General features: G+C 35.4%; 1 protein-coding gene across 38 annotated transcripts in view; it reads left to right on the top strand.

The window, feature by feature from the left end:
- The window catches only part of PTPRD (protein tyrosine phosphatase receptor type D), a 2,191,141-nt gene that overhangs the window by 2,011,364 nt on the left and 154,813 nt on the right, over positions 1-24,964 (top strand). For 16 of the 38 annotated variants that reach the window (XM_077911920.1, XM_077911930.1, XM_077911927.1 and 13 more), the window contains 9 exons: positions 4,579-4,712; positions 7,287-7,431; positions 10,904-11,209; positions 12,083-12,276; positions 14,685-14,711; positions 18,668-18,785; positions 21,476-22,063; positions 22,501-22,601; positions 23,593-23,852. In XM_077911920.1, coding sequence (XP_077768046.1) covers positions 4,579-4,712; positions 7,287-7,431; positions 10,904-11,209; positions 12,083-12,276; positions 14,685-14,711; positions 18,668-18,785; positions 21,476-22,063; positions 22,501-22,601; positions 23,593-23,852 — 1,873 coding nt within the window. The remainder of the gene's footprint in view (positions 1-4,578; positions 4,713-7,286; positions 7,432-10,903; positions 11,210-12,082; positions 12,277-14,684; positions 14,712-18,667; positions 18,786-21,475; positions 22,064-22,500; positions 22,602-23,592; positions 23,853-24,964) is intronic. The other 22 variants (XM_077911955.1, XM_077911933.1, XM_077911923.1 and 19 more) reach the window with 7 other exon arrangements.

Below are 24,964 nucleotides of genomic sequence, written 5' to 3'. Positions count from 1 at the left end.
GAATAACACCAACTTTAAACTTTTTGAAGAAGCTAATTCCACTCCAAATTCTGGGCATTGTAAAATTGTTATAAAAATATCTATGACATTTAGAGACATTATGTTTTAGATTCCTAGAACTTACTAAATCATTTTATTAGTGTATGTCAACAGGCCTAACTGAGCAAACTAGAAAAAGATTGATTTCCAATTTCCCAAGTTATGAATCCAATTTAAATGCATTCTTAAAATAGTTTTAGCAGAGGAGCTAAAAGGAATTTGAGTAAAGGAGCTCTGGATGTAAATACAACTGTAATAAAATTTAACTTTTCACATTGGTATCTAATGACAATTGAGAGTAAGATGTGTGCAGGTGCTCATGTGTTAAATACTTACTTATCAATGATATGTTTTCGGCACTTACAAATCAGACTCCTTGTTTTGAATTTTGTTTTGTTTTACTACCTCTAAAATTCTGGCCATTGTTTTTATTGTTGTTGTTATCATTTATTAAAATGCTAAATACATTTTTAAATATATTTTAGCAATAATAGGTTTTCTAGTCTCTGATAATATTTTGTATTTGTAACATAGCTAAATGAAATTGTTGGCTAGACATTTACTACATTTTAACCCTCTTTAGAAATATTTCCTAAATTTTACTTAAGTATCTATCTCTAATATTATTAGCATTTCAGGTGACATACAGATTTTACCTCCATCCTTCATTCATTCTCCATTCTCTGTCTTTGAGTTGCCTTCAGATATTTATATGGAGTATGATAGTAGTACTACTCAAATACTTTATATTTATCAATACGATCATAAGCTTATTTTAGGGAATTGATAACTCATATTTGTATTTCCTTGTGGACATTAAATAATCAAGAAGGAAACTATAATGTTGACACCACTTTACAGAATACAAAGATTTCTTAAATATAGTTTTAAGGAAAAATTTTAAGTTCTACCCGCATTTCCTCTGTCCACATCTAAATTCTAAATTTGGTTTATGGTCGATATGATTACATTTCGCTTTTTAATGTAGAATGATTGCTCTGAAGTTTCTAGATAGACTTTTAAAATTTTTCCCATGATTTTCCAGAATCTCAGAGTTCCCTATAAAATTTGTGTTCAGTTATTTGGTGAGAGAAATACTACAACCCAGAAAAGCTCTTAAATAAAAGTAAAATGGACACAGACAAACAAGAAGTGAAGATAAAAGAATGCCAGTCGGTTTGAGGTGTAAAGACTGTGAGAACAATTGTGGAGAGAGAGAGAGAGAGAGAGAGAGAAAAGGTGTTTTTTGTGTTTTAAAAAACACAAACATACATGATAATAGAACCTGAAGCCACAGTAATTGATATCCAAGTCTAACTGACAGAAGATGAAGTACTCCCTGTGTTTCTAAATAATACAGAGAAATAAAACTGGGACTCCCTGAAGTGATCCTTCATGTACATATATTATGATCATTAGGACAACTGTGTTTGAGGAATGTAAACATAAATCCATTAATTTCATAGCTGTTTTTCTTTTACTTTGATGACTCCATTTTATTGTGGTTGTTTCAACTATGGCTAAATGAGGAAGCATCTCCGTAGGTGAATCTTCAGTTCCCAGGGAGGTGGCACCTTAAGGTGTTTATGAATATAGAGACTGATATAATACAAAGGTCTTTGACAGCACTTGTCCATTTGCTGGATTTTGCCTGTAGACATATTTGTCTCCTATCGTGTTTTTCAATTAATTTCAATTAATTCAGTTAATTTCCAATGGTTAAAAATGGAAAGATTTTACTTAGAAGGTAAACTTCCATTGAAAAATCAGTTCAGGCAAGCTTGGACCAAAATTGCACAAAGCCTTAGTCTCCTGGCACTGAACATTACCAAGGCCTACAGGTGGCTAGGCGCACTTCCACTGGCCCCAGACCCCACTGATCTCTGTACTAAGTGATCTCTCTGCCTGATACCTCTGGACATCCATATTTCTACCACAAATTTAACGTCTAGTAAATTAAATTACCCTCCAGACCACTTCGAAAGAAGGACAAGATAGAAGGAGAAGAGGAGAACCTTGTATATATATTTAAAGTCATTTGACCACTGCTTATTTTGTCCAAGAATAAAATGGACAGTACACCCTCTGATGCTTCAAGCCTGTTTAATTCGTTATTTAGAAGGAGAGGTGTCTTAATGCATTGGAGGCTCAGATGAAGTTTGTGTCACTACACAAGGATAAAACATGGAGACCTACTGGGAATTTGTTCAAGACAAATTAAAAGCAAAAAAGTAAACAGTTTAAATAAGAAGAAGTTAATTAGATTCCCAAGATGTTTTCAATCAATGTCAATTTATTATTATCATTAGTCCGGGAGGAAATACATAACAAGCAATAATTATCCTGAGAGCAGCTTTCAGTTCTGTCCCTGGTTTTAATTCTTGACAATACTGTGTTCCAGTTTGGGGTAAGTCAGGAGTTACCATAAGGCTTTCTTCCTTCCCAGGCTGGTGGAAGTTGGGAGAAAGAAAAAAGGAAACAAAAGTGGAGAGAAGGAAGTGACCACACACATATGCATAAATATGCATTTTTAGGCTGAGAACCCTTTTAATCATCTGAATATTAAAATCCAATCATAAATTCCCCATCTGTCTGATTGTTCTTGGCTTCCATTTTTGCTCCTGCCAGCGTTTTTGGTATTTACCTTTTAGAACTAATGCATTCTCTATTTGCTTTGCTATTTTCCTGTTTATTTTTCCCTCTGTTCTCCCTTCTCTGCTCTTGATCTTTTATCTTCTTTTGTCTCCATTTCTCGGTCTGGATGATTGCCTTAGGTATCTCACTAGGCAAATACTTACAGAGAAAAAAGAAAAGAAAAAAAGATACCCTGTTTAGAAAGTATGTTCACAGAGGCATCAAGTTAATGAGTATCTCAAGGCCTGTGATACAAAAGAGGAGAAAAGATGATGAATGCAACTAGAAATAAGAAGCACTGACTATTGATCCCCCCTTATGCATAAGTCCAAACATGAGAGTGTATGCCTGCACATGCAGGTACATACATGCACGCACACGTGTGTGCATGCATGAGCGTGTGCGTGTGCGTACACACATACACACACACACACACACACACTGTTAGCACCCCAGAGAGAGGAATAAAATAGGAATACTGGAAACTATTGTGGTAGATCTGTTTAGACTTCGATCTCTTTTTAAACAAAAGACTTTTTTTTTTAAGTTGTATTACAGAGAGATGGCTACAAAAGAAAAAAAAAGTAAAACCTTTTATATTTCCAAAGATCTTCTTACTTAGGAAAATTATGCTTTAAGTATTACTTAAGAAATTGAAGTCTTATGTTAGCTACAAAGTATATTTTTTCTTAAGTTTTTCAATATTTATGCCCATTCACCAAAAAACACTTCACATGTTCTTTCCCCTCTAGTATAAAAGTATTATTGTTCTGTTTTTCATTGAATATGCACAGAATTTTCATGTTTACTTGTGGGAATACGGGCATATGGTCAGCTATCAGCCTTTAAGACATAACACAATATCAGGGGTAATGACACAAATATTTAATTTGAACCAATCAGAGCAGACATGGGCCAAGGACCATGTAAGGTTAGCTGGACTAGTGATGCCTGAGCTCCATGAGTCTTATGTATAAGGGATAGAGGACTTAATGGGATTTGGTGTTAACTAGGACGTTGGGGTTGTAAAACCTATTCTAATACAGCATTTGAGTAAAGTGTTTTAAACTAGATAGAAGTCTCATCTTTTAATAGATCTGATATAGAGCTCTCCAAGTTGTCTATTACAAGGGTATGTGACTAATATGAGAATTATGGATAACATCTGTTAAATTACTGCATTTCTGATAATAAATGTATTCTTTAAACTTTTTTATTTGTGTAGTAAATTTAGCTCCATCTTACTATGGACAGTATTAAGTTCACTTTAGGCCTACTATACTAAGTGATTTAAAAAGTCAATTAGGGATTAGAAGTAATTATTTGTAAGTGATTGTTTTTTTTCTTTAACCTCTTTTTCAAAATATGGGTTGGTAAGAAAAAATGCAATGTGATTCTGGATTACCAGTAGGTTTTGTTCATGGAGCAAAGGTGGGATTTCATAAATCTAATTGGAAATAATTTTGAAAGTTGAATGTAGTGCTAGAGAACAAGCTCTCAGTTGTAAAATAACAACAATGGTGTTTCTGTATTTAGCACTTGTTATGATTTGACAATATTTATTCCAAGTGGATTGTATGAATTGTCTCGTTTATTACTTTTACCAGTATTATGAAATAAGTTTATTGTTCTTAAGATCACATTTAGAAACTGATCTATTCTATATTTGTTAATTCTACTATATCTTGTATAGATTTTAAATTGATCAAGGACAAGTTCAGTGTTAATAATACTCTCATCCGTTGAAGGAGGGAAAGTAGACTATAACAATGTTAAGAGACCTAGCACTTTATTAAGTTGATGTATGTGGACACATTTTGAGAGGTTTAAACAGATGCACTAATGGAAGGGTTTTCAAATACTCAAGGTGATGATCAGCTCAGTCCTCTGCCTTCCTGTTTTTAGTGCCAGGGCAACCACTAAACTTCAAAGCTGAACCTGAGTCAGAAACAAGTATATTACTGTCTTGGACACCTCCACGTTCAGATACCATTGCCAGCTACGAACTGGTCTACAAGGATGGGGAACATGGCGAGGAGGTAAGGTCATTTGCTTCTTATCATTCACTGCACTGTGGCGTGACTCTACTTTTGTGTACTTGCCCAAGTTCTGCCAAAAGGTCAGATGTCTTATAGAGCACTTAGGTTGAAAAATTTACTCATCCAAAAAGAAGCTTGACCAAAAAAAATCAGAGTATTGATTTCAAGCCTTTGGAAGGTGAAGTGGGGTAAATGACCACAACAAAACAGCTCCTGTCCCTATTTCCAGGTTCCCAAACTTCATCTGAAAGTATCTAAAGGAATATACCCCATGAGACTTAAGGACTTCCTTTATTTCTCTTCTGCATTATAGTACTTGAGTCATATGCCGACATGTGACTAAATGACCTCCAAGGCTTTGGATATATGGATTTGTCCAAACTGGTTCAGAGAAAGAGGCTGTGCAGCAAATGTTAATTTCTATTCCAAGAGTTCTTTGATATTTATAGGAGTATATGTAATGTCTGAGTGTGCTGTGCAAATAAGAAAATGGTACACTGAAGAAGTCTGACCATTGTTGATAGTTACTGAAAAGAGAAACAAAGTCAATATAACTAATATATATATTGACAGATATAGCAAGGGTTTCACATATGTTAACTCATTCAGTTCTTACAATGGTGCTGTGAGTCAGTCTCTACTTTTAATTGAGTTCACATATAACAAAATGGGGCACAAAGATAAATCCCTCAGCTCTCACACTATTGAATGACAGAACTGGGATCTGAAAATCGAGGCATTCAGGTTCCAGAACCGATCTTTTTAAGGATTTGGGTCTACTGCCTCTTGGGTGTACTTTGTATAAATTACAGAAATCAGTATCAAGATACATCCAACATTTTCAGAATGGGAATATATGATAGCAATGAATGCAATTCTTTTGTTCCTGTGAAATCCAGTCTGGAACACTGGGACAGAAATGTTGGTGAAACTATATGTGAAAACTCAATCCACCTAAGTCATTTTATTATACTTCTTAGTATTCTTTATCTTAAAAAGATCTTCACAAATCTAGGCAGCCCTTGACTTCTAACAGAAATATCTTTTTTAAAACACTCACATAATAAATGAAATATTATCAGTTAACTTATGGTATATCATTCTGAATGCTAAAATAAATTAGTATGTTCCTATACACTTCTATCTTATTACAGTTCTTTGAATTGAGCAGAATCTCCAAAGACCAGGTTTTAAATACAGTGCTTTTAGAGTTAGCTAACAGAGCCAATATGAATTAAGCACTCAAGTTATGTAATTGAAATGCTGCTATAACTTAAAGTACTCATGTCAACACTGTTGGTGTTTTTATTAAGACATAATTCAACATTAATTTATTTTAAATCCTTACCACTACCCAACTAAAAAACAAATAAAATACAACAGTGTAGGAGAGTGGCACTCCTCTGAGAATGCTATAGATGTAGATGCTTGAATGTTGGCACATCTACTCTGTTTTACAGTTGTTTCTTTGGGGATTCCCTTTTTACTTACCATTTGGGAAATCTAAAATTTCTGAAAAGCTTTTGTGTTTGTGAGCCAGAATACCCTAGGGATGCTTTCTTTTACTTTTATATTTGAATTCCCCTTGAATGATTTCTGTTTGTGTGAACAGCAAACTCTATTCAATGAGAAGCCTTAAGATTATTTATGCCAGTACTAGATTACATATTAGTGGATATTTTTAGGCTTACTTAAACAGGCTGATGTTCGATATGAGATTGATTACCCCTATATAGCTCTGTTTTTGCTAAAACACAAGTCAATTTTAAGCATGAAAAGTAAGAGTTCTAATATTCAATTAAAGAAACCTTATTTCAAAAGCTCTTTATGATGTTAAAATTCGCGGAAAAGTTTGTGATTTTTTTCCTCCAACTGTGTGCTCTATAGTCACAAAGAAGGTTTTAAAATTATTTTATTTTTATTTATTTATTTTTTTATTTTAAATCAGTCTAAAGTGATGATACAGTCTCATATAACTTATCCAGCTTTCTTCAGTGACTAACCCTCTGGTTTTTATCCCATCAGAATTCTGCAATTTCAGATCTCGTGTAGCAATGTCATAGAAACCGTACAGTAGTTTCTGTTGCTACTTTTGGCCATATCTTCTATGCCTCTATTTAAAATGCATAAAGTCATGGGAGATGAGCTAGACAATCTCTTCAGTTGAAATTGCACACATTGGCCATGCTCCAGTGCCAGGGGCAGGTGTCAATTGCTATTGTGGGCTTTGTCACAGCAACACATGCACCATAAGGTACAACACATTTATGGGTAGTGGCCTCTCAACCTCTCTCTTATTTGATGCATTTGATAACTAGATCATCATTAGAATGATCTCTGGTTTCCATTGTTCTAATTGCCTTACTTGTTGTATTAATTTGCTTTTTAAACACTGATGGTTTCCTTCTGTAATTCCCCTGGTAGAGTCCTAGATACTCACTGTTGGTTCTGTTTGTGATATTTTGATGATTTTATAACCCCAATGGCAGAAACTGGAGGTTGCAGACAGTGTGATAAAAATATTTGCATGTATCTTAATAAAAATGACCCAGTCCTTTTGTTACTTATCCACAGCAACGAGTTACCATTGAGCCAGGGACATCTTATAGGCTGCAAGGGCTGAAACCAAACAGTTTGTACTACTTCCGTCTGGCCGCACGCTCTCCTCAAGGCCTGGGTGCTTCCACAGCTGAAATATCAGCCAGAACCATGCAGTCAAGTAGGTGTCTCTCTTTGCTTACTTTTTGCCCTTTCTCACCAGGAGGTATCGTGGCCTTTTATCTCCACCAACAAACAATCAGCTAATTAATAATTTTTGACAATCAGTAGTGTCTATGCTACTAAGCGTCCACTTTGGAGATTACAGCCATGATCTATTTTGGTTTCCACCTTGGTCCAAATAGCAGACCCCATTCTCCCACTTCCTAAGCTGAAAGAAGTTGAAAGGGTTAGGAGATTTCTGTAAGAAAAATGAATGAGAGTTCCACCTGTCCTGTGTAGTGATTTTTAACCCTGTAAAGCAAAATTCTGGTTGAGAACACTGCCAAATAATCACAAGAGGACTTAACAAACTAAAGAGGTAACAAAGAAAGACCAAACTTGTATGTTTTTTAAGCACACAGGTTTTTTTTAAAGTTTATTTATTTCTATTTATTTATGTCTGTCTGTATGTATGTATGTATGTATGTATTTATCTTAGCGGGAGTGGGGGTGCTTTGGGAGGGACAAAGGGAGAGAAAGAATCTTAAGCAACACCCAGTGCAGATCCTGATGCATGGCTTGATCTCATGACCTGAGCTGAAATCAAGAGTTGGTTGCTTAGTGGATGGAGTCCCCCAGGTGCCCCTAAGCATACAGGTTTTAATTTTGGTAACAAACAGGTTTTTATTTCATATATTTGTTTCTACTCAGAGAAAAGCTCAGCTCTTGTGACTAGTTTGTTATTAACTCTGCAAGTAGTACATGTGGAAATTTGGAACATGTGTAGAAAATCTGTATTTGGGCAAATTTAGGAACAATGGAATAATCACAAGTACATTTGCAATCCTAAATTGTATTTTGTTTCCTCAGGTTCAATTTCTTTTGGAACTGTTACCTTAAAGCATAGTTGTGTTTATCACAATGGGGGTTTATTGTGTCCAGGCAAGATTGCTTTGTGTAAAGCATTGTATGGAAGTTTATTTTTGGTGGAAAGTTTGGTGACTCATAGTAATAGTATTGTTTGCTCTTTATTAGTATGTTTCTATAATTAGTCTATTAAACAACCACTTACCTTGAATTGAACAGTTTTATGGAGTTATTTCCCTAAGTATTTTTTTTGATTCTTTATACTTTTTTGTGATTTTTGATGTAGTAGTAGTAGATATGTATAATCTCAATACATTGAATTTTATAAAGGGATGCTCTGCAGACCTAAATTTTAGACCTATCAGCAACCATGAAATTTATGGATTTTTTCAAAAAATGAATTTTCTTTCATATAAGTAAGTCTATTTTCTATAGAAATTTAAAATCTTTCAGAATTTTTTGAAGATAAAATTTATATTCTTTCTCTTTCTCAAAACATGGCTGGTGGTACAAAAAAGTATTAGGATCCTATTACTTAATCCATGAGTGATTATACCCTATTCCCATAAAGTTCTCTTTCTTTAAAAAACTGAAGCATGTAAATTAAGCATGTAAATTAATGCAGTTTTGTATTCTGCTTTGAAATCCAGGCAGGCTAATAAGTAATATCATAGAAGACAACTCTTAAACTCAGATATTTAATTAAAAGAATGTGACATGCTTCAATATTCTGTTTTGTGTGGTTTACAAAACAGACTTTTTTGCATACATACATACATACCTATTTACATACATAGAGATGGAATGGACATTTTATAACCACATCAAAAGCTTATCTACTCAATTATATTAAAGTAAAAGGTTCAAGAGGTGTTGAATATATTCTCACAGAATAGGAGGTCTGAAGGTAGCAATGTAGTAAAAACCAAATCAGCTTTTTAAAAAGAATTACAAATGAGTCCTTGCTGTTACAAGAACAACTCAATTTATTATGAATAATGATAATGCATATGAAATAGTTTTATAATTTGAAATCTAAGAACCTGGAGTCAGAATCAATAAAAATGACAGATATTCTAGTGATTTTGCAAACCTTACTCCAAACGTATAAGATTGTCTTATGAGAATTTCCTTTTGGTTGGTACAGGGAGCTTTTATTTTGATTGACTGTAATGAAGAAGCCAAGACATATAAATTAAAAAAGACTGATAATCCTATAAACAATTAGATACATCTAATGCTACATAATATTAAGACCCACAAAGTCTAAGGAAATAAAAAAAAAGGCTAAGGAAATACCCAAACCACATATTGACATACACAAAATTAGAAATGATTTACTCATTCTATCATATCAATTGCCTTAAAATAAAGAAATATAGATATATATAGTTATGTATATCTTATCCCCCTTATTCGTTCTTTAGGAATTATACATTATTAACTTTAAAAATAATTTATGATAATGGTTACATTGCTCTTTATTGCTTTTTAAATTTTTCTCAAATAGTGATACATTTGGATAATTTGATAAAAAATAATTACTCAGAAAGTGACCATTTTATTTTAGAATGGACAATAAAAAGTTTCTCTTTTAACTCATACAAATTCTACTTAATATGATTACATATGAAATGAAAGAAATTTTGCACATCAGTAATATCTTTTCCAGATGGTTCTCAAAATCTTTTTTAAACAGTTCTTTTTTATGACTATGTTACTGACATTTTGTAAGGGATAGATGATTATTATTGATTTTATCAAAATTTGCTGGTGGAATCTAATTCTTTACTAGCAATGGTGTCTCAAGAAGAGTTACAATAAATTTTTTTTAAAACTGAAAGCTGACATAGGGTAAGTACAAGTTACAGTCAGAATCAACAAGCCTGACATTACCTTCGGGTAGGTAAATCTTGGACTACATGTTTTCATCCTTTTTGATTCTGCATGTTCACTGTATATGGGCTACAATCAATGCTAGATTAATACCTTTCCTTAAAACTAGTCAGGCTGACTCAGTTTTTCAGATAGTTAGAAAGAATGCTCTTATATTTGGGCTTTTCTTTTTCTTTTTTTTTTTTTTTAATTAGAATTGGTGGAAGGGTCTGTAACAGTTATTGCAACTTTTTAGACCTAAAAACCTTTTCACAAATGAATAGTGTATATGACTCACCTCATTCTAGAATGTAGAAGTGAAAGCTTGAAACAGAATCTGTGAAGCATCATCAGACTATCATGTAATAAATCTTCGATATTTACAGCTTTTTTTTTTTTTAATTGGGTAGTCTGTACAGTAGGGCTGGGGAATTGGTTTAGAAGAAGAATGTAAATTGCAGGTAGGTAATTTTATTTGAGGCTCTATTATCTCAAGGTTTCATGTTCACATATTCCCCCCACCCATTATTTAACAATTATTTTTGGTCATTTATTCATTTTTTGGTTTATTCATATTACTAAGCCAAGGTACATAAATTTAAAATTTTAAGTTTCAAAGCCTTATTTTCATTTTGTTGCCCTTATTGTTCATTTATTTATTTTTGCCTTTTCTTTTGTTTTATCATTTTTTTTTCCAACCACTCCTGTCCTTTCACTCAAACCCTCCTTTAACTCACTACCAAAATAAGAGCCATCAGCTCCTCCTCAAGACATTAGTTGCACCAGCCCAAGTTCCACTAGTATTTTGGTAAGTTGGCAACCTCCACCCGTGGAAAAACAGAATGGCATTATTACTGAATACTCTATCAAGTACACCTCAGTGGATGGAGAAGATGACAAACCTCATGAGATTTTGGGCATTCCTTCGGACACTACTAAATACCTTTTGGAACAGCTGGAAAAATGGACTGAGTACCGCATCACTGTGACAGCACACACAGACGTTGGCCCTGGCCCTGAGAGCTTCTCCGTGTTGATTCGAACTGATGAAGATGGTATGTTGCCTCTGCTCCGTCAGTTTGCACCCTTCTGACACAATCTTGGTCTGCTGTCCTTTGATAGGCTAACAGTAATCAGTTGTTTTCTGCTCATCTTTTTTTTACCCAGCATCGCTGTAACTTCAATAGTTTTTGCCAAAGACCTATCTTTGCTGTAGCCTGGGCATTTTTTTTTTTTTCAATCTCAACACAATAATTTGCTTCCTTTTAAAAGAACATTTGGCTCTTATGACCTTGTAATCCAGGCCCTTCTCTGTACTTCCGTCTGAAGTCTTCTGCGTTTTTCTTGGCCTTTTTTTGTCATTCTTTTACATTTTGAAGTTAACTTTTCAAAACTGTCTTCTTATCTTCTTGTTGCTTTTTTGTCTTGCATATTTCAGAGACACTGATGCTCGACATTCAATTTTTGGCATCTGTTGTTTGGAAAACCTTTGATAGGAGAAAAAAAGAAGAAAACCGATATAATCAAGAATCTTTTTATTCTGCTAAAAAGAGATCTTTAAAAAAACACACAACAATCAACAACCAGTTTTTGTTATTATTTCAATGCTATTCCTCTTTGTGCTTTAATGCTTTGAGCCTCAAAGCATCTTCCTTGGCTTTTGTACATTTTTTACATGTTTTTCTATTTCTCTGATACTCTTTTTTTCTTCCATTTTTTTTTTTTTTGGCATCGGTCATGTTTTTTGATCTTTTCTTAAAAGGTAGAGCAGATTGGTTGAGCATTTTCATTGCTTGAAAATGTTTGTATTCCACAAAGGAAACATAGTGGGTCTGCCCATTTTTTTTTTTAAACCTAAGTAAAGAAAATACTCTGACTGGGTGGGACAAGTGCCTATAATTTTCTTTTATCCAATGATGTTGTTCCAGTTCCTAGTGGTCCTCCTCGCAAAGTCGAGGTAGAGGCTGTCAACTCAACATCTGTTAAAGTCTCATGGCGCTCACCTGTGCCCAATAAACAGCATGGCCAGATAAGAGGATACCAGGTGCATTATGTGAGGATGGAAAATGGTGAGCCTAAGGGCCAGCCCATGCTGAAGGATGTCATGCTGGCTGATGCGCAGGTAAGCCTCTGAAATTACATACCTATGTTTTTATTTATTTATTATATATTTATTTTAGCCTATACCTTGAAATGGACCCTCATTTTAATTGTTTTTGACATTTAAAAATCCTGTACAAAATTCTAGTTTTTAAAACAGATGATACATATTTACCTTCTCAGTCAGAGTTGACAGCATATGAGGAAGTGAGTTGTACTGAAATGATATTCAAGCCTAATTAAAAACATGTGATTGTTTTCTTAAAATACAGATACTCAACTCTCCACATTTATATCTGAATTTGCCTTTCTGACTTCAAAAATATTGAATTGATTTTAATCAAAGTAACAAGAAGAATTCTAAGCAGCTGTGTTAGAACTATTGAAACTAAGTTGATCTGACTACTAAATGTATGACCTGTTCTGTTGAAGAAAAGACATGTTTATTTGAAGAAAATTATCCAGCTTGTATTTTATTTAGTACATATTTATCAAACCATATACTTAGAAGTAATTATTTCATTTCCCAGAAAAATGAAGAACAATGCATTCATATATTTAAAATAAAGGTCTTACAAAATAATACTTTACCTTTAATATATGAAATGAAAAAATAATTTAGAGTTTTCTGGAAAATAAATGGGATCCACCATGTTAAGCCAAGTTAAGAAAAGTATGAAGAGCAGTTGAGTGTGTGAGAAATTCTCTTGATCCTTGGGTGATAGTTTTCAACCATGCAGTCACTACTTGGCTTTGTAATCAGTTGTTTAAAGCAGAGCATTACATGTTTTATTTATTTTATTTTTTTTGTAAATTAAAGTGTTTCAAAGATAATGCTATAATAAATACACCTGTATTCTATATAGTTACCTGAAAAGAAGAAGAAGATTTCAATTCATAGCTTCTCCTGGGGATTACATGTAACCTGTGGATAGCTTCTCTATACTGGGTCCAGTATAGAGATGGTATGCTATGAATAGGAGAGTACTAGGCTTATCTAGCAAATTGGTGGCTGGGCATGGAAAAGGCTGGGGTTTGGAAAATTTGAAATGTATTTCAGTAAAAGGTTTCTTACCCTGTGTCAAAGTAAGGAAGACTATGAGCTAAGTTGAGAACTCTTATGTCAGGTTGCCAAATTTTGCATTCTTGTCTCAGTGCAAATAAGAGAGCAACTCATGTCCCTGTGGCTCTAAGGAAAATATTGACCCTAAAGTTTTAATATAATCAACTCATGAAAATGCTGTTTTTCCTAATATATTGAAACGTTTTGACAACGGGATCTGGATTAAAGGTTCACTTAATGAGGTCCAAATCCAGTTCCATGGTTTTGAAGTCTATTTTTGTGAACTTATTACTTAGATTCATAGTCCTTTAGACTCTAGAAAAAGGGCATTGCTTTTTCTAAATATTTATTCTGTCCTGTCTGATTATGTAATCATAATATGAAATTAATCAAGCCATTAATGCCTATATTTTCTTTTGTAAGTCTGTTATTATGAAAAAGAAAATGATATGGCCATAATGGTTTTATGTTCTTCAAGTCCTAGAAAGTTTTACATTATAAACCTGTAGTTCTATCAGTGTTTTCATTGTGGAGGATGGTGGTTAATGGAATTATATGATAAAAAAATGCCTTAAATGTGAACACAGTTCTTCCCGTCTTCTACTTTGTCATTTCTTTTCTTTTTTTTTAATTTTTTAAAAGATTATATTTATTTATTCATGAGAGAGAGACAGAGAGAGAGAGAGGCAGAGACACAGGCAGAGGGAAAAGCAGGCTCCATGCAGGGAGCCCGATGCGGGACTTGATCCTGGGACTCCAGAATCACGCCCTGGGCTGAAGGCAGGCTCTAAACCGCTGAGCCACCCAGGGATCCCCTACTTTGTCTTTTCTTTATTAATTTGATGATTTGCCTTATGTGTATATGTTTTTGATTATTGTTCTTTTGCCTACTTCATGTATTCTCTGAATTTTCATTGAAATTCCACTTCATCTTGCAAGATTTCCCTGGGGCTATAAGATTCCAATATTTTATGAAAGATGGTATTCTAAGTAGTGACATAAATTAATTGCATAACATAAAGAAAAAGTAAAAATAAATGTCATAAAGTAGTATATGATTAAAAACATTAACTGTATATTATACCTTATTGATTCATTTCAGTGAACCACACATTAAAAATATGTGTTAGCTAATTTTAATAATAACAATACAAACATATTTACTTTTGATGTCTCAGTTCAGAGTGAGGGTGGCAGCCTAACACACCTACTCTTTGGAATTTTACGTACACACTGCTTCAGTTGCTTGTTTTGTTTTGTTTTGTTTTAATCTAAGGAGGGCAACATTGCCTTTATAAGGCTACAAATTTCTCTTCATTCCTTTTTATTTTGTTTTCCTCTTCCCCAACCTTCTTAAACTCAATCAGTGGGAATTTGATGATACTACTGAACATGTGAGTAATTTTGGACGGCTTTGTCAGAAAAGATTATAAATGCTTGTTTTTTCTGTTATCCTTCTTTCACTTATTTGTGATATGTCGTCACAGTTTGCTTGGATGCATGAACTAACAAATTATTTTTAAATTATCCTCACTACATGGTATACTTTTAATTTAAGTTTTTGTTTTGTGAAATTGGCATGGTGCTACTGACTGCATAAGAAATATCATGAGCTCATGTTGCTTTGATGGCTGTTACTAACTCTGCCTTGTGACACAGTTAGAGGAGGAATGCTTTAAGTGGAGGTATCACAGATGAGAGATATCAAGCTGTTTGATATCGGCCACTCATAGACCGTACCCCAGGGTTACATTTTCCACAGATAACACTCTGTAGATCTGGTACTAATTATATCTAGACATGGCAATTCTCTGTTGTACCCATAGAAATTTGAGTTAAATTGAATAAGTCATGCCAAGAGGCAGAAAGTATCTCACTGAAGGAGGAATTTTTTAAAATATTTCAATGGCTGGATTATGTTATTTATTGGTAGCTTATTACTATGCATAGGTTTCTGTGGGAGATAGAGGATGTGACACCTACCTTCTAAGTGTTTGCAGTAGGTGGCTAGGAAGGATGTACAGTTCAGAAAAGTTCCATAAATTACAACAAAAGTGATGACCTCAAGCAATATGTAATTAATTAGTAAATGAGTGGCATTGTCAGCCAGAACTATGAGTTCAGGGGCCATGGACCAAAAGTAGAAGAGGTCTTGAAACTTTGTTGAGAACTTAAGAAATATATAAAGGTTGAAGAGGTGGAAAAGTGTGTGTGTGTGTGTGTGTGTGTGTGTGTGTGTGTCTGTGTGTGTTGGGGATTCAGAGGTAGGAATGCATTTTTTATGATGTAGCTATTGAGGCAGGTCATGAATGTGATATAGTCAAGTGATATGGGCTTTCCAATTCAACATGAATGAAGGGGTTCAAGCTAGTAAATTAGTGCTAAGTATGGTGAAGGAATAACTTTCAGTATAATGTTGGGAAAACCTGAAGTGTCAAGCTAAAGAGCTAGCTTTTAACTCTTCAGGACTGGAGAGATACAGAAAATTATTAAAAACAGAAGTAAGATAAAGGCTGGTAAGGGTATTTTTTCATTTAGTATTTTTTTTTTTTTTTTTTTGCCGAAATGCAGGGCTCTTATTGGGAATATTGGTAAATACGATAGGCAAGGTATCAGTTTTAGTGGAACTGACAGTGTTTGATAAACTTCTTATTGTGATCCATAGTAAGAAATGCATTATATGTTATGACCAATGTGTTCATATGTTTAAAATAAAGGTCTTACAAAATAATATATTACCTTTAAATATATGTAAAATTTAATATTTTGCATGAAGTATATCCTATTTCTTTTTTAAAATGCAAGTCATGACTGAGTAAATTGATTTCATGACCTACTTAAGTGGGTCATTACCTGCAGCTTGAAAGCCAATGACATAGTGGATAGATTAGAGAGAAAGAAGATAGTAAACAGGGAAACAAAAATAGTTCTTTTACTAAAGTAGTCATTAAATAATAAAAATTCAATAGAGTTGAAGCAGTGGAGATGAAAAAGGGGCAGTTTTGGTCAATATTTTAGAAGAAAAATTGACAAAAACTTACTAAGAATTAGAGGAAGAAAAAGAGATCAAGTCACTCATAGGTTTGGAGCATCTAAACCATTCATCAAAGTGTAGAAGCAAGGAGGGGAATTTGCTCTTGGGAATGACATTTGAGCTTCAGTTAAGTTGAACTTGAGGGAACAATTGATTGTCAAGGGGAAATGTCCAACACATATTTACAGTGTACATGCCACTGGAGCCCTGATGGGAAAACAGGACCAGAAATGAGTTTAGAACATAGAGAGGAAAAATTCCTTAAGGTTTGGAGGTGTGTTTTTTTGGGGGGGAGGGGGGACTAGAGAGAAACACAGCAGGCCAGTAACTGTTTCAGCATCCAGGAATGCCAATTTTTAATAGGCAGGGGCAGGAAGTTGAGTGGGGATATGATGGGAGAAGGCAAACGAGAATGAGGAATGGTGGTCATGCTATCAGCCACACCACCTCACAGAGCATATGGAAACCACCAAGGAAGTATGCCCACAGTTTAAAGAAAGAAAATATAACACACGAGATGATGTGATCCAGGCAGATAGGGGTGTATTCAGCTGCGATTATACCACCACAGAGGGTTTGGCCAATTACAAATTGCATTACATATGTTATCCTGTAACAGCCAGCATGAGAGGAAGGGCATGTGTGGTTCATCCAATTTGACAAATGAAAGAGACTTATATAAGGCTCAGAGTACATAAATTCCTTTCTACATGATTTGGTGATAGAACCAAGCCCTGCTTTTCCCCACCCTACCCCAGTCTTGCCTACTGGGGTAGTCTTGCCTAAATATAGCAGAAATTCAGTAGCATGTGAGAGGGACTTTGGAAACAATAATGTTGTCATTTTCCCATCATAATTTCTGGAATACCCAGTATATCTACTGTAATTTAGAATGCTACTCTTGGGTGATTCAGATGGTTTTTATAGCCTCTCTAATGTTAGTGAAACCATTCCAAGGTCCTGAAAATAAAATCTCTCTCCCAAATATAGCCCATTCTTTTGGTAGAATAATATTTCCAATGGCTGCTCAGGATGATATCTGAAATTCCTGAATTTCTATTCCAATGATATTCCTACTATTTTGAGAAAAGCATACTGCCGAAAGCTGTCATATTTGGGATCAGATTCAATAGTTGAGTTCTATGGTGTGTCTTACAGCCTTGCACAGAAAAATCCTTCTGTCCTACACACAATCTAGTCCATTCCATAAACTCTCACTTGCATTGTCTTCAGATGTGGAAGACAATGACATTGTATTATTTATTGAATCTAATCATATTTAATTTGAAAACATAGCAGTGCCAAATATCTGAAAGGGCTCTTTACAACTGTGTATTTGTGTGTGGGGATGCAGGTGTATGTGTAGCAACTCTAAAGAAAATAACAGAACAAACTACTCTATGTAAAGAATTATATAATCTCCTGTTTGGAAGAACAGGTCTAAATTTTGTAACCATTCACATTTTTGGGCCAAAATTAAGAGAAAACTAGAATTGTGATAAATAGTGTATGACATTTGACATTTCTAAACAGAATTAATTGAGTACTCTCCATGAGGATGTGCTGTGAGTACTCTCCATGAGGATGTGGTGAAAAATGCATTTTTCTTTGGTTTTATGACCTACTCCAAATCACCAGAAAATTCTCCTTAATGTGTAATGATTTTAGTCCATACTGTATGTAACTAACCAATACTATGTTACTTGAGTCCTAAGAAACTTCTCTGGCTGTCAGGATATCTAGGTCTGACAGATCAGCCATTTGGCAAAATACTAGCATAGGCATAAAACAGACTGCATTGGCATCAGCTGCATCACTGGTCTGTGGGCCAGACTATAGTGGATCCATATTGAGAGCTCCTGGCATAATATAACTGCTGGTTTATTGTTTGCTCACCATGAGCCAGGCATAAGTTTTTAGTATTTACCTGATACAATTCATTGAATCCTTCTGTTATTCCAACCTTCACATGAGAAACTGAGGTACAGAGGGGGTTAACTCACCTGCCCTGGATCACCAAGCTAGTAAATAAGGAGATGCAGCTTTAAATTCAAGAATTCAGGAGTTCTGGCCCCAGGTATTGTGTTTTTAACTACTACTTCTTAGAATTACCTCTCACGATGGCTAAAGACCCCACTTTAATGTCAGCATGAAAACACATCATTCATAGCATGAGCAACAGGCATGAAACTTCCAGTGCTTGGCATGGCTACAGGGAGTATTCAAGCATGCAGAGAATGAAGATGAATGCTTTGATTTTTCCCCCAGGGTATTTGTAGTGTTTTGAATCAGTGTTGTTCTATTGTGTCATTTTAGGACATGATTATTTCTGGGCTACAGCCTGAAACTTCCTACTCCCTCACTGTCACAGCCTATACCACCAAAGGAGATGGTGCTCGCAGCAAGCCTAAACTGGTGTCCACCACTGGGGCAGGTAACCTTATTTGTGCATAAATGTGCCTTGAACATTTTCCAGGTGACAATAATACTCATTTTCCGAATGGTATGGTGAATTCTATCAGAAAGAAAAAGTGGACTATGGTTCAACTTTTGTGTTTTTTGATATACAGTTCAGAAAAAAAATTTCAAGACACACTTTGCCCAAATTATCCAGTCAGTCATTCAACAAGTATGTTCATGTGCACCTACTACATGTCAAGCATTACTACCAGTACTGAGGATACAGCCATCAACAGAACAGAAATATTCTTCCCTCTTGAAACTTATTTTCTAAGTCAAACTAGATACTTAGCTAGTAGACAAATGAATATATAATAAATCATCAGTAAGTTTGAAGTTGAAATATAAAGGTAAGTAGACATTAAAGATAGGATAGCCCCTAGTGGCTGTTTGCGAAGAGTGGTTGGAGAGGGTCTCTTAGAGGAAAGTTATTTGAGCTGAAACATGAGTGATGCAAGTTCCATGAATGTCCAGTGGGATGATCATGTGGGCAGAGATGTCACTCATTAGCTTCAACCTCTCTCTGCAACAAACCTTTTTAGAAGAGCTGCCATGTTGAACTCGCTGATGACTTACAGTTCTAGGGTGTTTTTGCCATTTTCTCCTCCTCACTCCTTGCTGTGGGGATTCTGAAGAAGCCAAATCACATAAAAGATGGGGAACAGAAAAGAGAAGAAGGCTGCAAAATGTCAGATCGCTCCTCTGAAGAACAAAGTTTCTTAATGCTCTTTAGAGTTACTTTGATTGGCTCACATTAGGAAAAGCCAGCATGAAGGAAGACCTGACATTGTAAAACCAATAAATTAAGACATAATTACAAAAGGATTCTCCTCCAATCCCTTTATATAGCAATCTCCCATGGAACATTTAAACTATGATTTGATTTACTCCTCCTGATTCGCTTCTCTCACAACTTTTTAGGAACACACCTCTAGGTAAAGGCATAAAGCAAAGAACAGCTGTGATGTTGAGTACCCTCCTGGGTGCCATGCTCACTGCCAAATTTGTCTAAATGTCATAAGATTTGCCTCACTTACATCCTGCCACCTGGAACTGCCTCAAGCAGCAGGATTACAGATGGCAAAACCCCTTTAAGGCAAAGTCTTCTGGGCCTTATTTTTTTAAAATATTTTTTTTTAAGAATAGCATTGTATCAAGCTAATTTAATACCCTGCAGAGGAGATACATGTTCAGTGGGGGCATGTTGCCTGGCTGTGGAACCAGCCTATATTGAAATGTAGACAACTAAGGGTAAACCCCTGAAATTAAATCTCAAAATGAAGAAAATACATTTCCTACACCTAAATTTGTAATTGTGTCTTAATTAGTCTGAGATGTCTTACGTAAAGCATCAAGTTCCTATTGCTCTTAAGATAGAGGTGCTATAATGAGGCAGAGAAAGTAGAGAATTTATAGCCTAGGGATGTGAATCCCAGGGAAATAAATGGCATTGTCTATTTCAATAGCACTAAGACTGGATCATCACTTTTTTGTGACTATTCAAAAATTATTTAGAATTGTTATAGATTATTTTGGTGTTTCTATTTACAATTTCAAATCTTTCTTAATCACAGGAAACTTGGATGTTGAGGTAGACAATGCTTATATTTTAGATGTCTATACATTTATTGTCTTCATACTTCCTCACTGAGCCTAGGTTGGAGGTGTGAAAATCCAGATTTATAATATCCTTAAGAGAAAAGCTCGAGTTTTATTTTCTGTCAACCTCCTAGTCAAAAAGCATCCTTTAGTCATGGTTTATCCCAATATAAAGTATAGACAAAGAGTGCAAATTATAACCAATATAACTCAAAGAAACATAATTTTGTACTTTAAAAAATCTTTCAAGCAACATAAGAATAGAGTTAAGTGTTGGGGCTATGGATTCAGATTGTCTCATAGCTTTCTCACTTATTATACCTTTGACTATGCAGTTTTCTATCTCTCTGGGTGTCATTTTCTTATTATGGAAAATGAAGATAATAAATAATCAGAGTGTGTAGTCAAGAGTGAAAAATGTAAATCAAATGAGATACTACACTGAACGCTCTGAGCACAGTGCCTGGTACATTGCGTGTACCCAATAATTAAATATGTTATGATTATTATTCTTATTAGCTGTATCTAATTAGCTAATCTCTACTTGGATTCATTTTTCTGTGGCATGAACCTTTACCACATGTGTGGTAGTTTTGATATGAGAAGATATTTTGTTTTGTTTAATTTTTTTAAAGATTTATTTATTTTTTTATTTATTAATTCATTCATGAGACACACAGAGAGAGGCAGACACAGGCAGAGGGAGAAGCAGGCTCCCTGTAGGGAGCCTAATGTGGAACTTGAACCCGGGACTCTGGGATTGTGTCCTGGGCCAAAGGCAGATGCTCAACCACTGAGCCACCCAGGTGTCCCTTTTTGTTTTGTTTTAAATACTCTTGAATTATTGTTTAAGCCTATTTGTGTCTGTTATCAAATTCTGGTATCTCAGCCTATCTTAATAATTAACTATGAGAAGAAGCATATTTCCACAGAGGTATATAGACCAAGGCTTTTTAAATAAATAGCGTCATGGGAATTTCCATAGAGTGGTGCTCCCACTCAGCAGTGATTACAGTGTGAATGTCTGTATAGGTTGGTCTGACCACTCCCTCCCGTGTGCTCTAGTTCCAGGAAAACCTCGGCTTGTGATTAATCACACTCAAATGAATACTGCTCTCATTCAATGGCACCCCCCTGTGGACACATTTGGACCTCTTCAGGGCTATCGCCTAAAATTTGGCCGGAAAGATACGGAACCACTCACAACTCTTGAGTTCTCTGATAAAGAAGATCACTTTACAGCTACAGACATCCATAAGGGAGCATCATATATCTTCAGGCTCTCAGCCAGAAACAAAGTGGGCTTTGGGGAAGAGATAGTGAAGGAGATATCTGTTCCAGAAGAAGTCCCAACTGGATTCCCTCAAAACCTCCACTCAGAAGGCACTACTTCAACCTCCGTCCAGTTATCCTGGCAGCCACCTGTCCTAGCAGAGAGAAATGGCATCATCACCAAGTACACTCTTCTGTATCGGGATATCAACATCCCTCTTCTTCCGTTGGAGCAGCTTATTGTTCCAGCTGATACCACTATGACACTCAGTGGCTTAAAGCCAGATACCACATATGATGTAAAAGTACGTGCTCACACGAGCAAAGGGCCCGGGCCATATAGTCCCAGTGTCCAGTTCAGGACACTGCCTGTGGATCAAGGTAGGATTTGTCTGCTTATGGCCTTCCTCCTTTAAAGGAATGTCGGTCTTTGGAAATCAGTATTTTGAAGCTATAAATAAACTGATCGGACCATTCATATTAATATAGGTTCAGCAAAAGCAAAAAGGTAAAGTATATAAAACTTAATATGTTTTGGATGCCTTAGATTTTGGTTATAGAATGCCAAGCAAGTCTGGCTGACAGCACCCCAGTGTTCTCAGGTAAGGAGAGTATAATATAGTTGACTGAATTGGAAAAAAGAGAGATCCTTATGAGAATGGGGTAGTAGAATGAATGGTCTAAACAGGTAGGCAAATCACACTTGTCTCTCTGATCAAAGTACATGGCATCTGCCGTAAGCCCGATGGTCCATGGTGGACAAGGACAGGTCATACGTTCTTAGGAGGAGTGTAAATACACTGTTTTTCCTTTTCCAGCAGTGTTTGCAAAAAATTTTCATGTGAAAGCAGTAATGAAGACTTCAGTGCTGCTATCTTGGGAAATTCCAGAAAATTATAATTCCGCCATGCCTTTCAAAGTAAGTTGCCTTCTAATTTGTAAGGTATCATGGGTGAAGGGGGGGCGGGCACGCAGTTTACCTGGATAGGTTACTTAGAAAGCATATGCACCACTGATTCAAGCGCACACACTTGCTTTTCTCCGTTTTGGTTTCACTTGAAAGATGAAGAGGGAGCTGAAGCCTAGGTATTACTTGTCAGTCACCTTGTAGTTCCAAGTCTTTTTACATCTAAGCTAGTGCTTTTCTTATTTCACCAGAAAATGAAATTTACATAGTTTCTAATTCTTTAAAATGCTGCATCCTGGGATTTTAAAAATGTGTTTATGGGCCTGATTCTTTGTATGTTTTTTTAATTTAAAAAATCTTTTATTTATTTATTCATGAGAGATACAGAGACAGAGGCAGAGACACAGGCAGAAGGATAAGCAGGCTCCTCACAGGGAGCCCGATGTGGGACTCAATCCCAGGATCCTGGGATCATGCCCTGAGCCAAAGGCAGATGCTCAACCGCTGAGCCACCCAGGTGTCCTTCTTTGTATGTTTTAAACTCTAATTTGTGGTTGAGAGATACTAGAGATGTTAGCAAGAAGTGCAAGTCTATGAAAGTGCAAGTCTATGAAGAAAGAAACATTTTTGAAGGCAAAACTATACTCCAGAACAGGAATAACAGCATTTAGAAAAAAGGTGATATGAATAATACATTGAAAACCCAGAACATTTCTGCACAATCTCCGTTAATTATATACAAGCAACAAGTCGAATATTGGAAAAATATTGTACATTTCTTTCTGTATTTTTGATAGACTTAGAAACATTACAGAATTATGCAGTAAGAACCAAAAGAAAAATTGATTCAATCCCTAGAGTTTATGAACACTTACAGGCTTGGGAATTATCCAAAATTAGAATTGACTTGACATGCATATTCTATACACAGGAACACATTAGTTTAGAAAGCACACATTGCCTCTCTGATAACCAAATCTCTTTGATTGGTTGTATCTTCTAGATTCTTTATGATGATGGGAAAATGGTAGAAGAAGTAGATGGCCGGGCCACCCAGAAGTTAATTGTCAACTTGAAGCCTGAGAAGTCATATTCATTTGTGCTAACAAACCGTGGAAATAGTGCTGGTGGGCTGCAACACAGGGTCACGGCAAAGACTGCACCAGATGTGCTACGTACCAAGCCCGCCTTCATTGGGAAGACCAACCTGGATGGCATGATTACTGTGCAACTGCCTGAAGTACCCGCAAATGAGAATATAAAGTAAGTTGACTGAAGGGCTAGGGCCAAGGGATAGGAATGCAAGCAAGCAGGAAAAGAATATTCAACCTCAGTATTAGAGAAGTTATAAAAGAGTCTATTACTGTATGTGGAGTAAAAGATTCTTGCTCATTGGCCCTCCATTTTATTTGAATTTTATTACACCATGTTCTCATGTTCATTATAATACAGATTCTCATTAATTTAACATTAAGTGTTTTTTATGTCCCAGGAATGATGTAATGTAGTAGAGATAGACAAAAAGAAAACATGGTCCTTACTCCAAAGGAGTTTATGCCATAGTATACAGAATAAAGTGACTAGTTGAATAATATTTGGCAAATCTTACTGTAATGGTGAGGAAGTCTCACAAAACATTACGAAGCTGAAAGAAACTTTGGGAAATGAGAAAAAAATAGTACGGCACTGTTGTTTTATATGTGTATTGAAAGGAGGCATTTCAAAAGTTATAGTTCAGAATGACATTGGAAAATACATGAAAGTTAGAAAATGGAAGTTTTCTCTTGTGGACAGAGCACAGTGTAGAGGCCAGTGGGGCTGACGTAAACAATCAAATCCAGTCAATTAAGTAGTTTACTGGTTATATATAGTTAGTTGATTTAGCCAATGCATTTTTAAAAATATTTTATTTATTGCCAATGCATTTTATAACCAGTATAGCTGGCCGGATATAGTTGATAGGAAAAAAAAATTTTTTTCACTGCAGTCAGTATTCAGTATGAATATTGTGGGTGACCCTGGAGAACAAAAAAAGATGTGGTCTTTGCCCTCAAAGAGCTACCATAGAGTGAAGGATACAGAGGAACAGGTATAATACATGCCAATGATAGAGTTAGACTCTATTAAGAACAGCTAACTGATAATGAAATGGGTCAAGGAGAGTTCTTGTTTAATCTTAAAGGACAAGTAGGATACAAAATATCAGAGTGAGAAGATTATATGCAAAGGCTCATTAGTTAAGGAAGCCAAGTTATTTTGTAAGGCCTGGACAAGAAACATAAGAGAGGTGAGCAAGAGCCAGGTTGCACTCAGAACTGGACCATGGAAATTCAGGAAAGGTGTTTATGCAAGAGAGTGGCATGTATCATTTATAT

Source organism: Canis aureus, chromosome 10 (genome assembly GCF_053574225.1).
Source record: "Canis aureus isolate CA01 chromosome 10, VMU_Caureus_v.1.0, whole genome shotgun sequence".
Taxonomy (NCBI): Eukaryota; Metazoa; Chordata; class Mammalia; order Carnivora; family Canidae; genus Canis; species Canis aureus.
The sequence above is the reverse complement of the archived record's forward strand: the minus strand, read 5'-3'. Positions and strand labels throughout refer to the sequence as shown.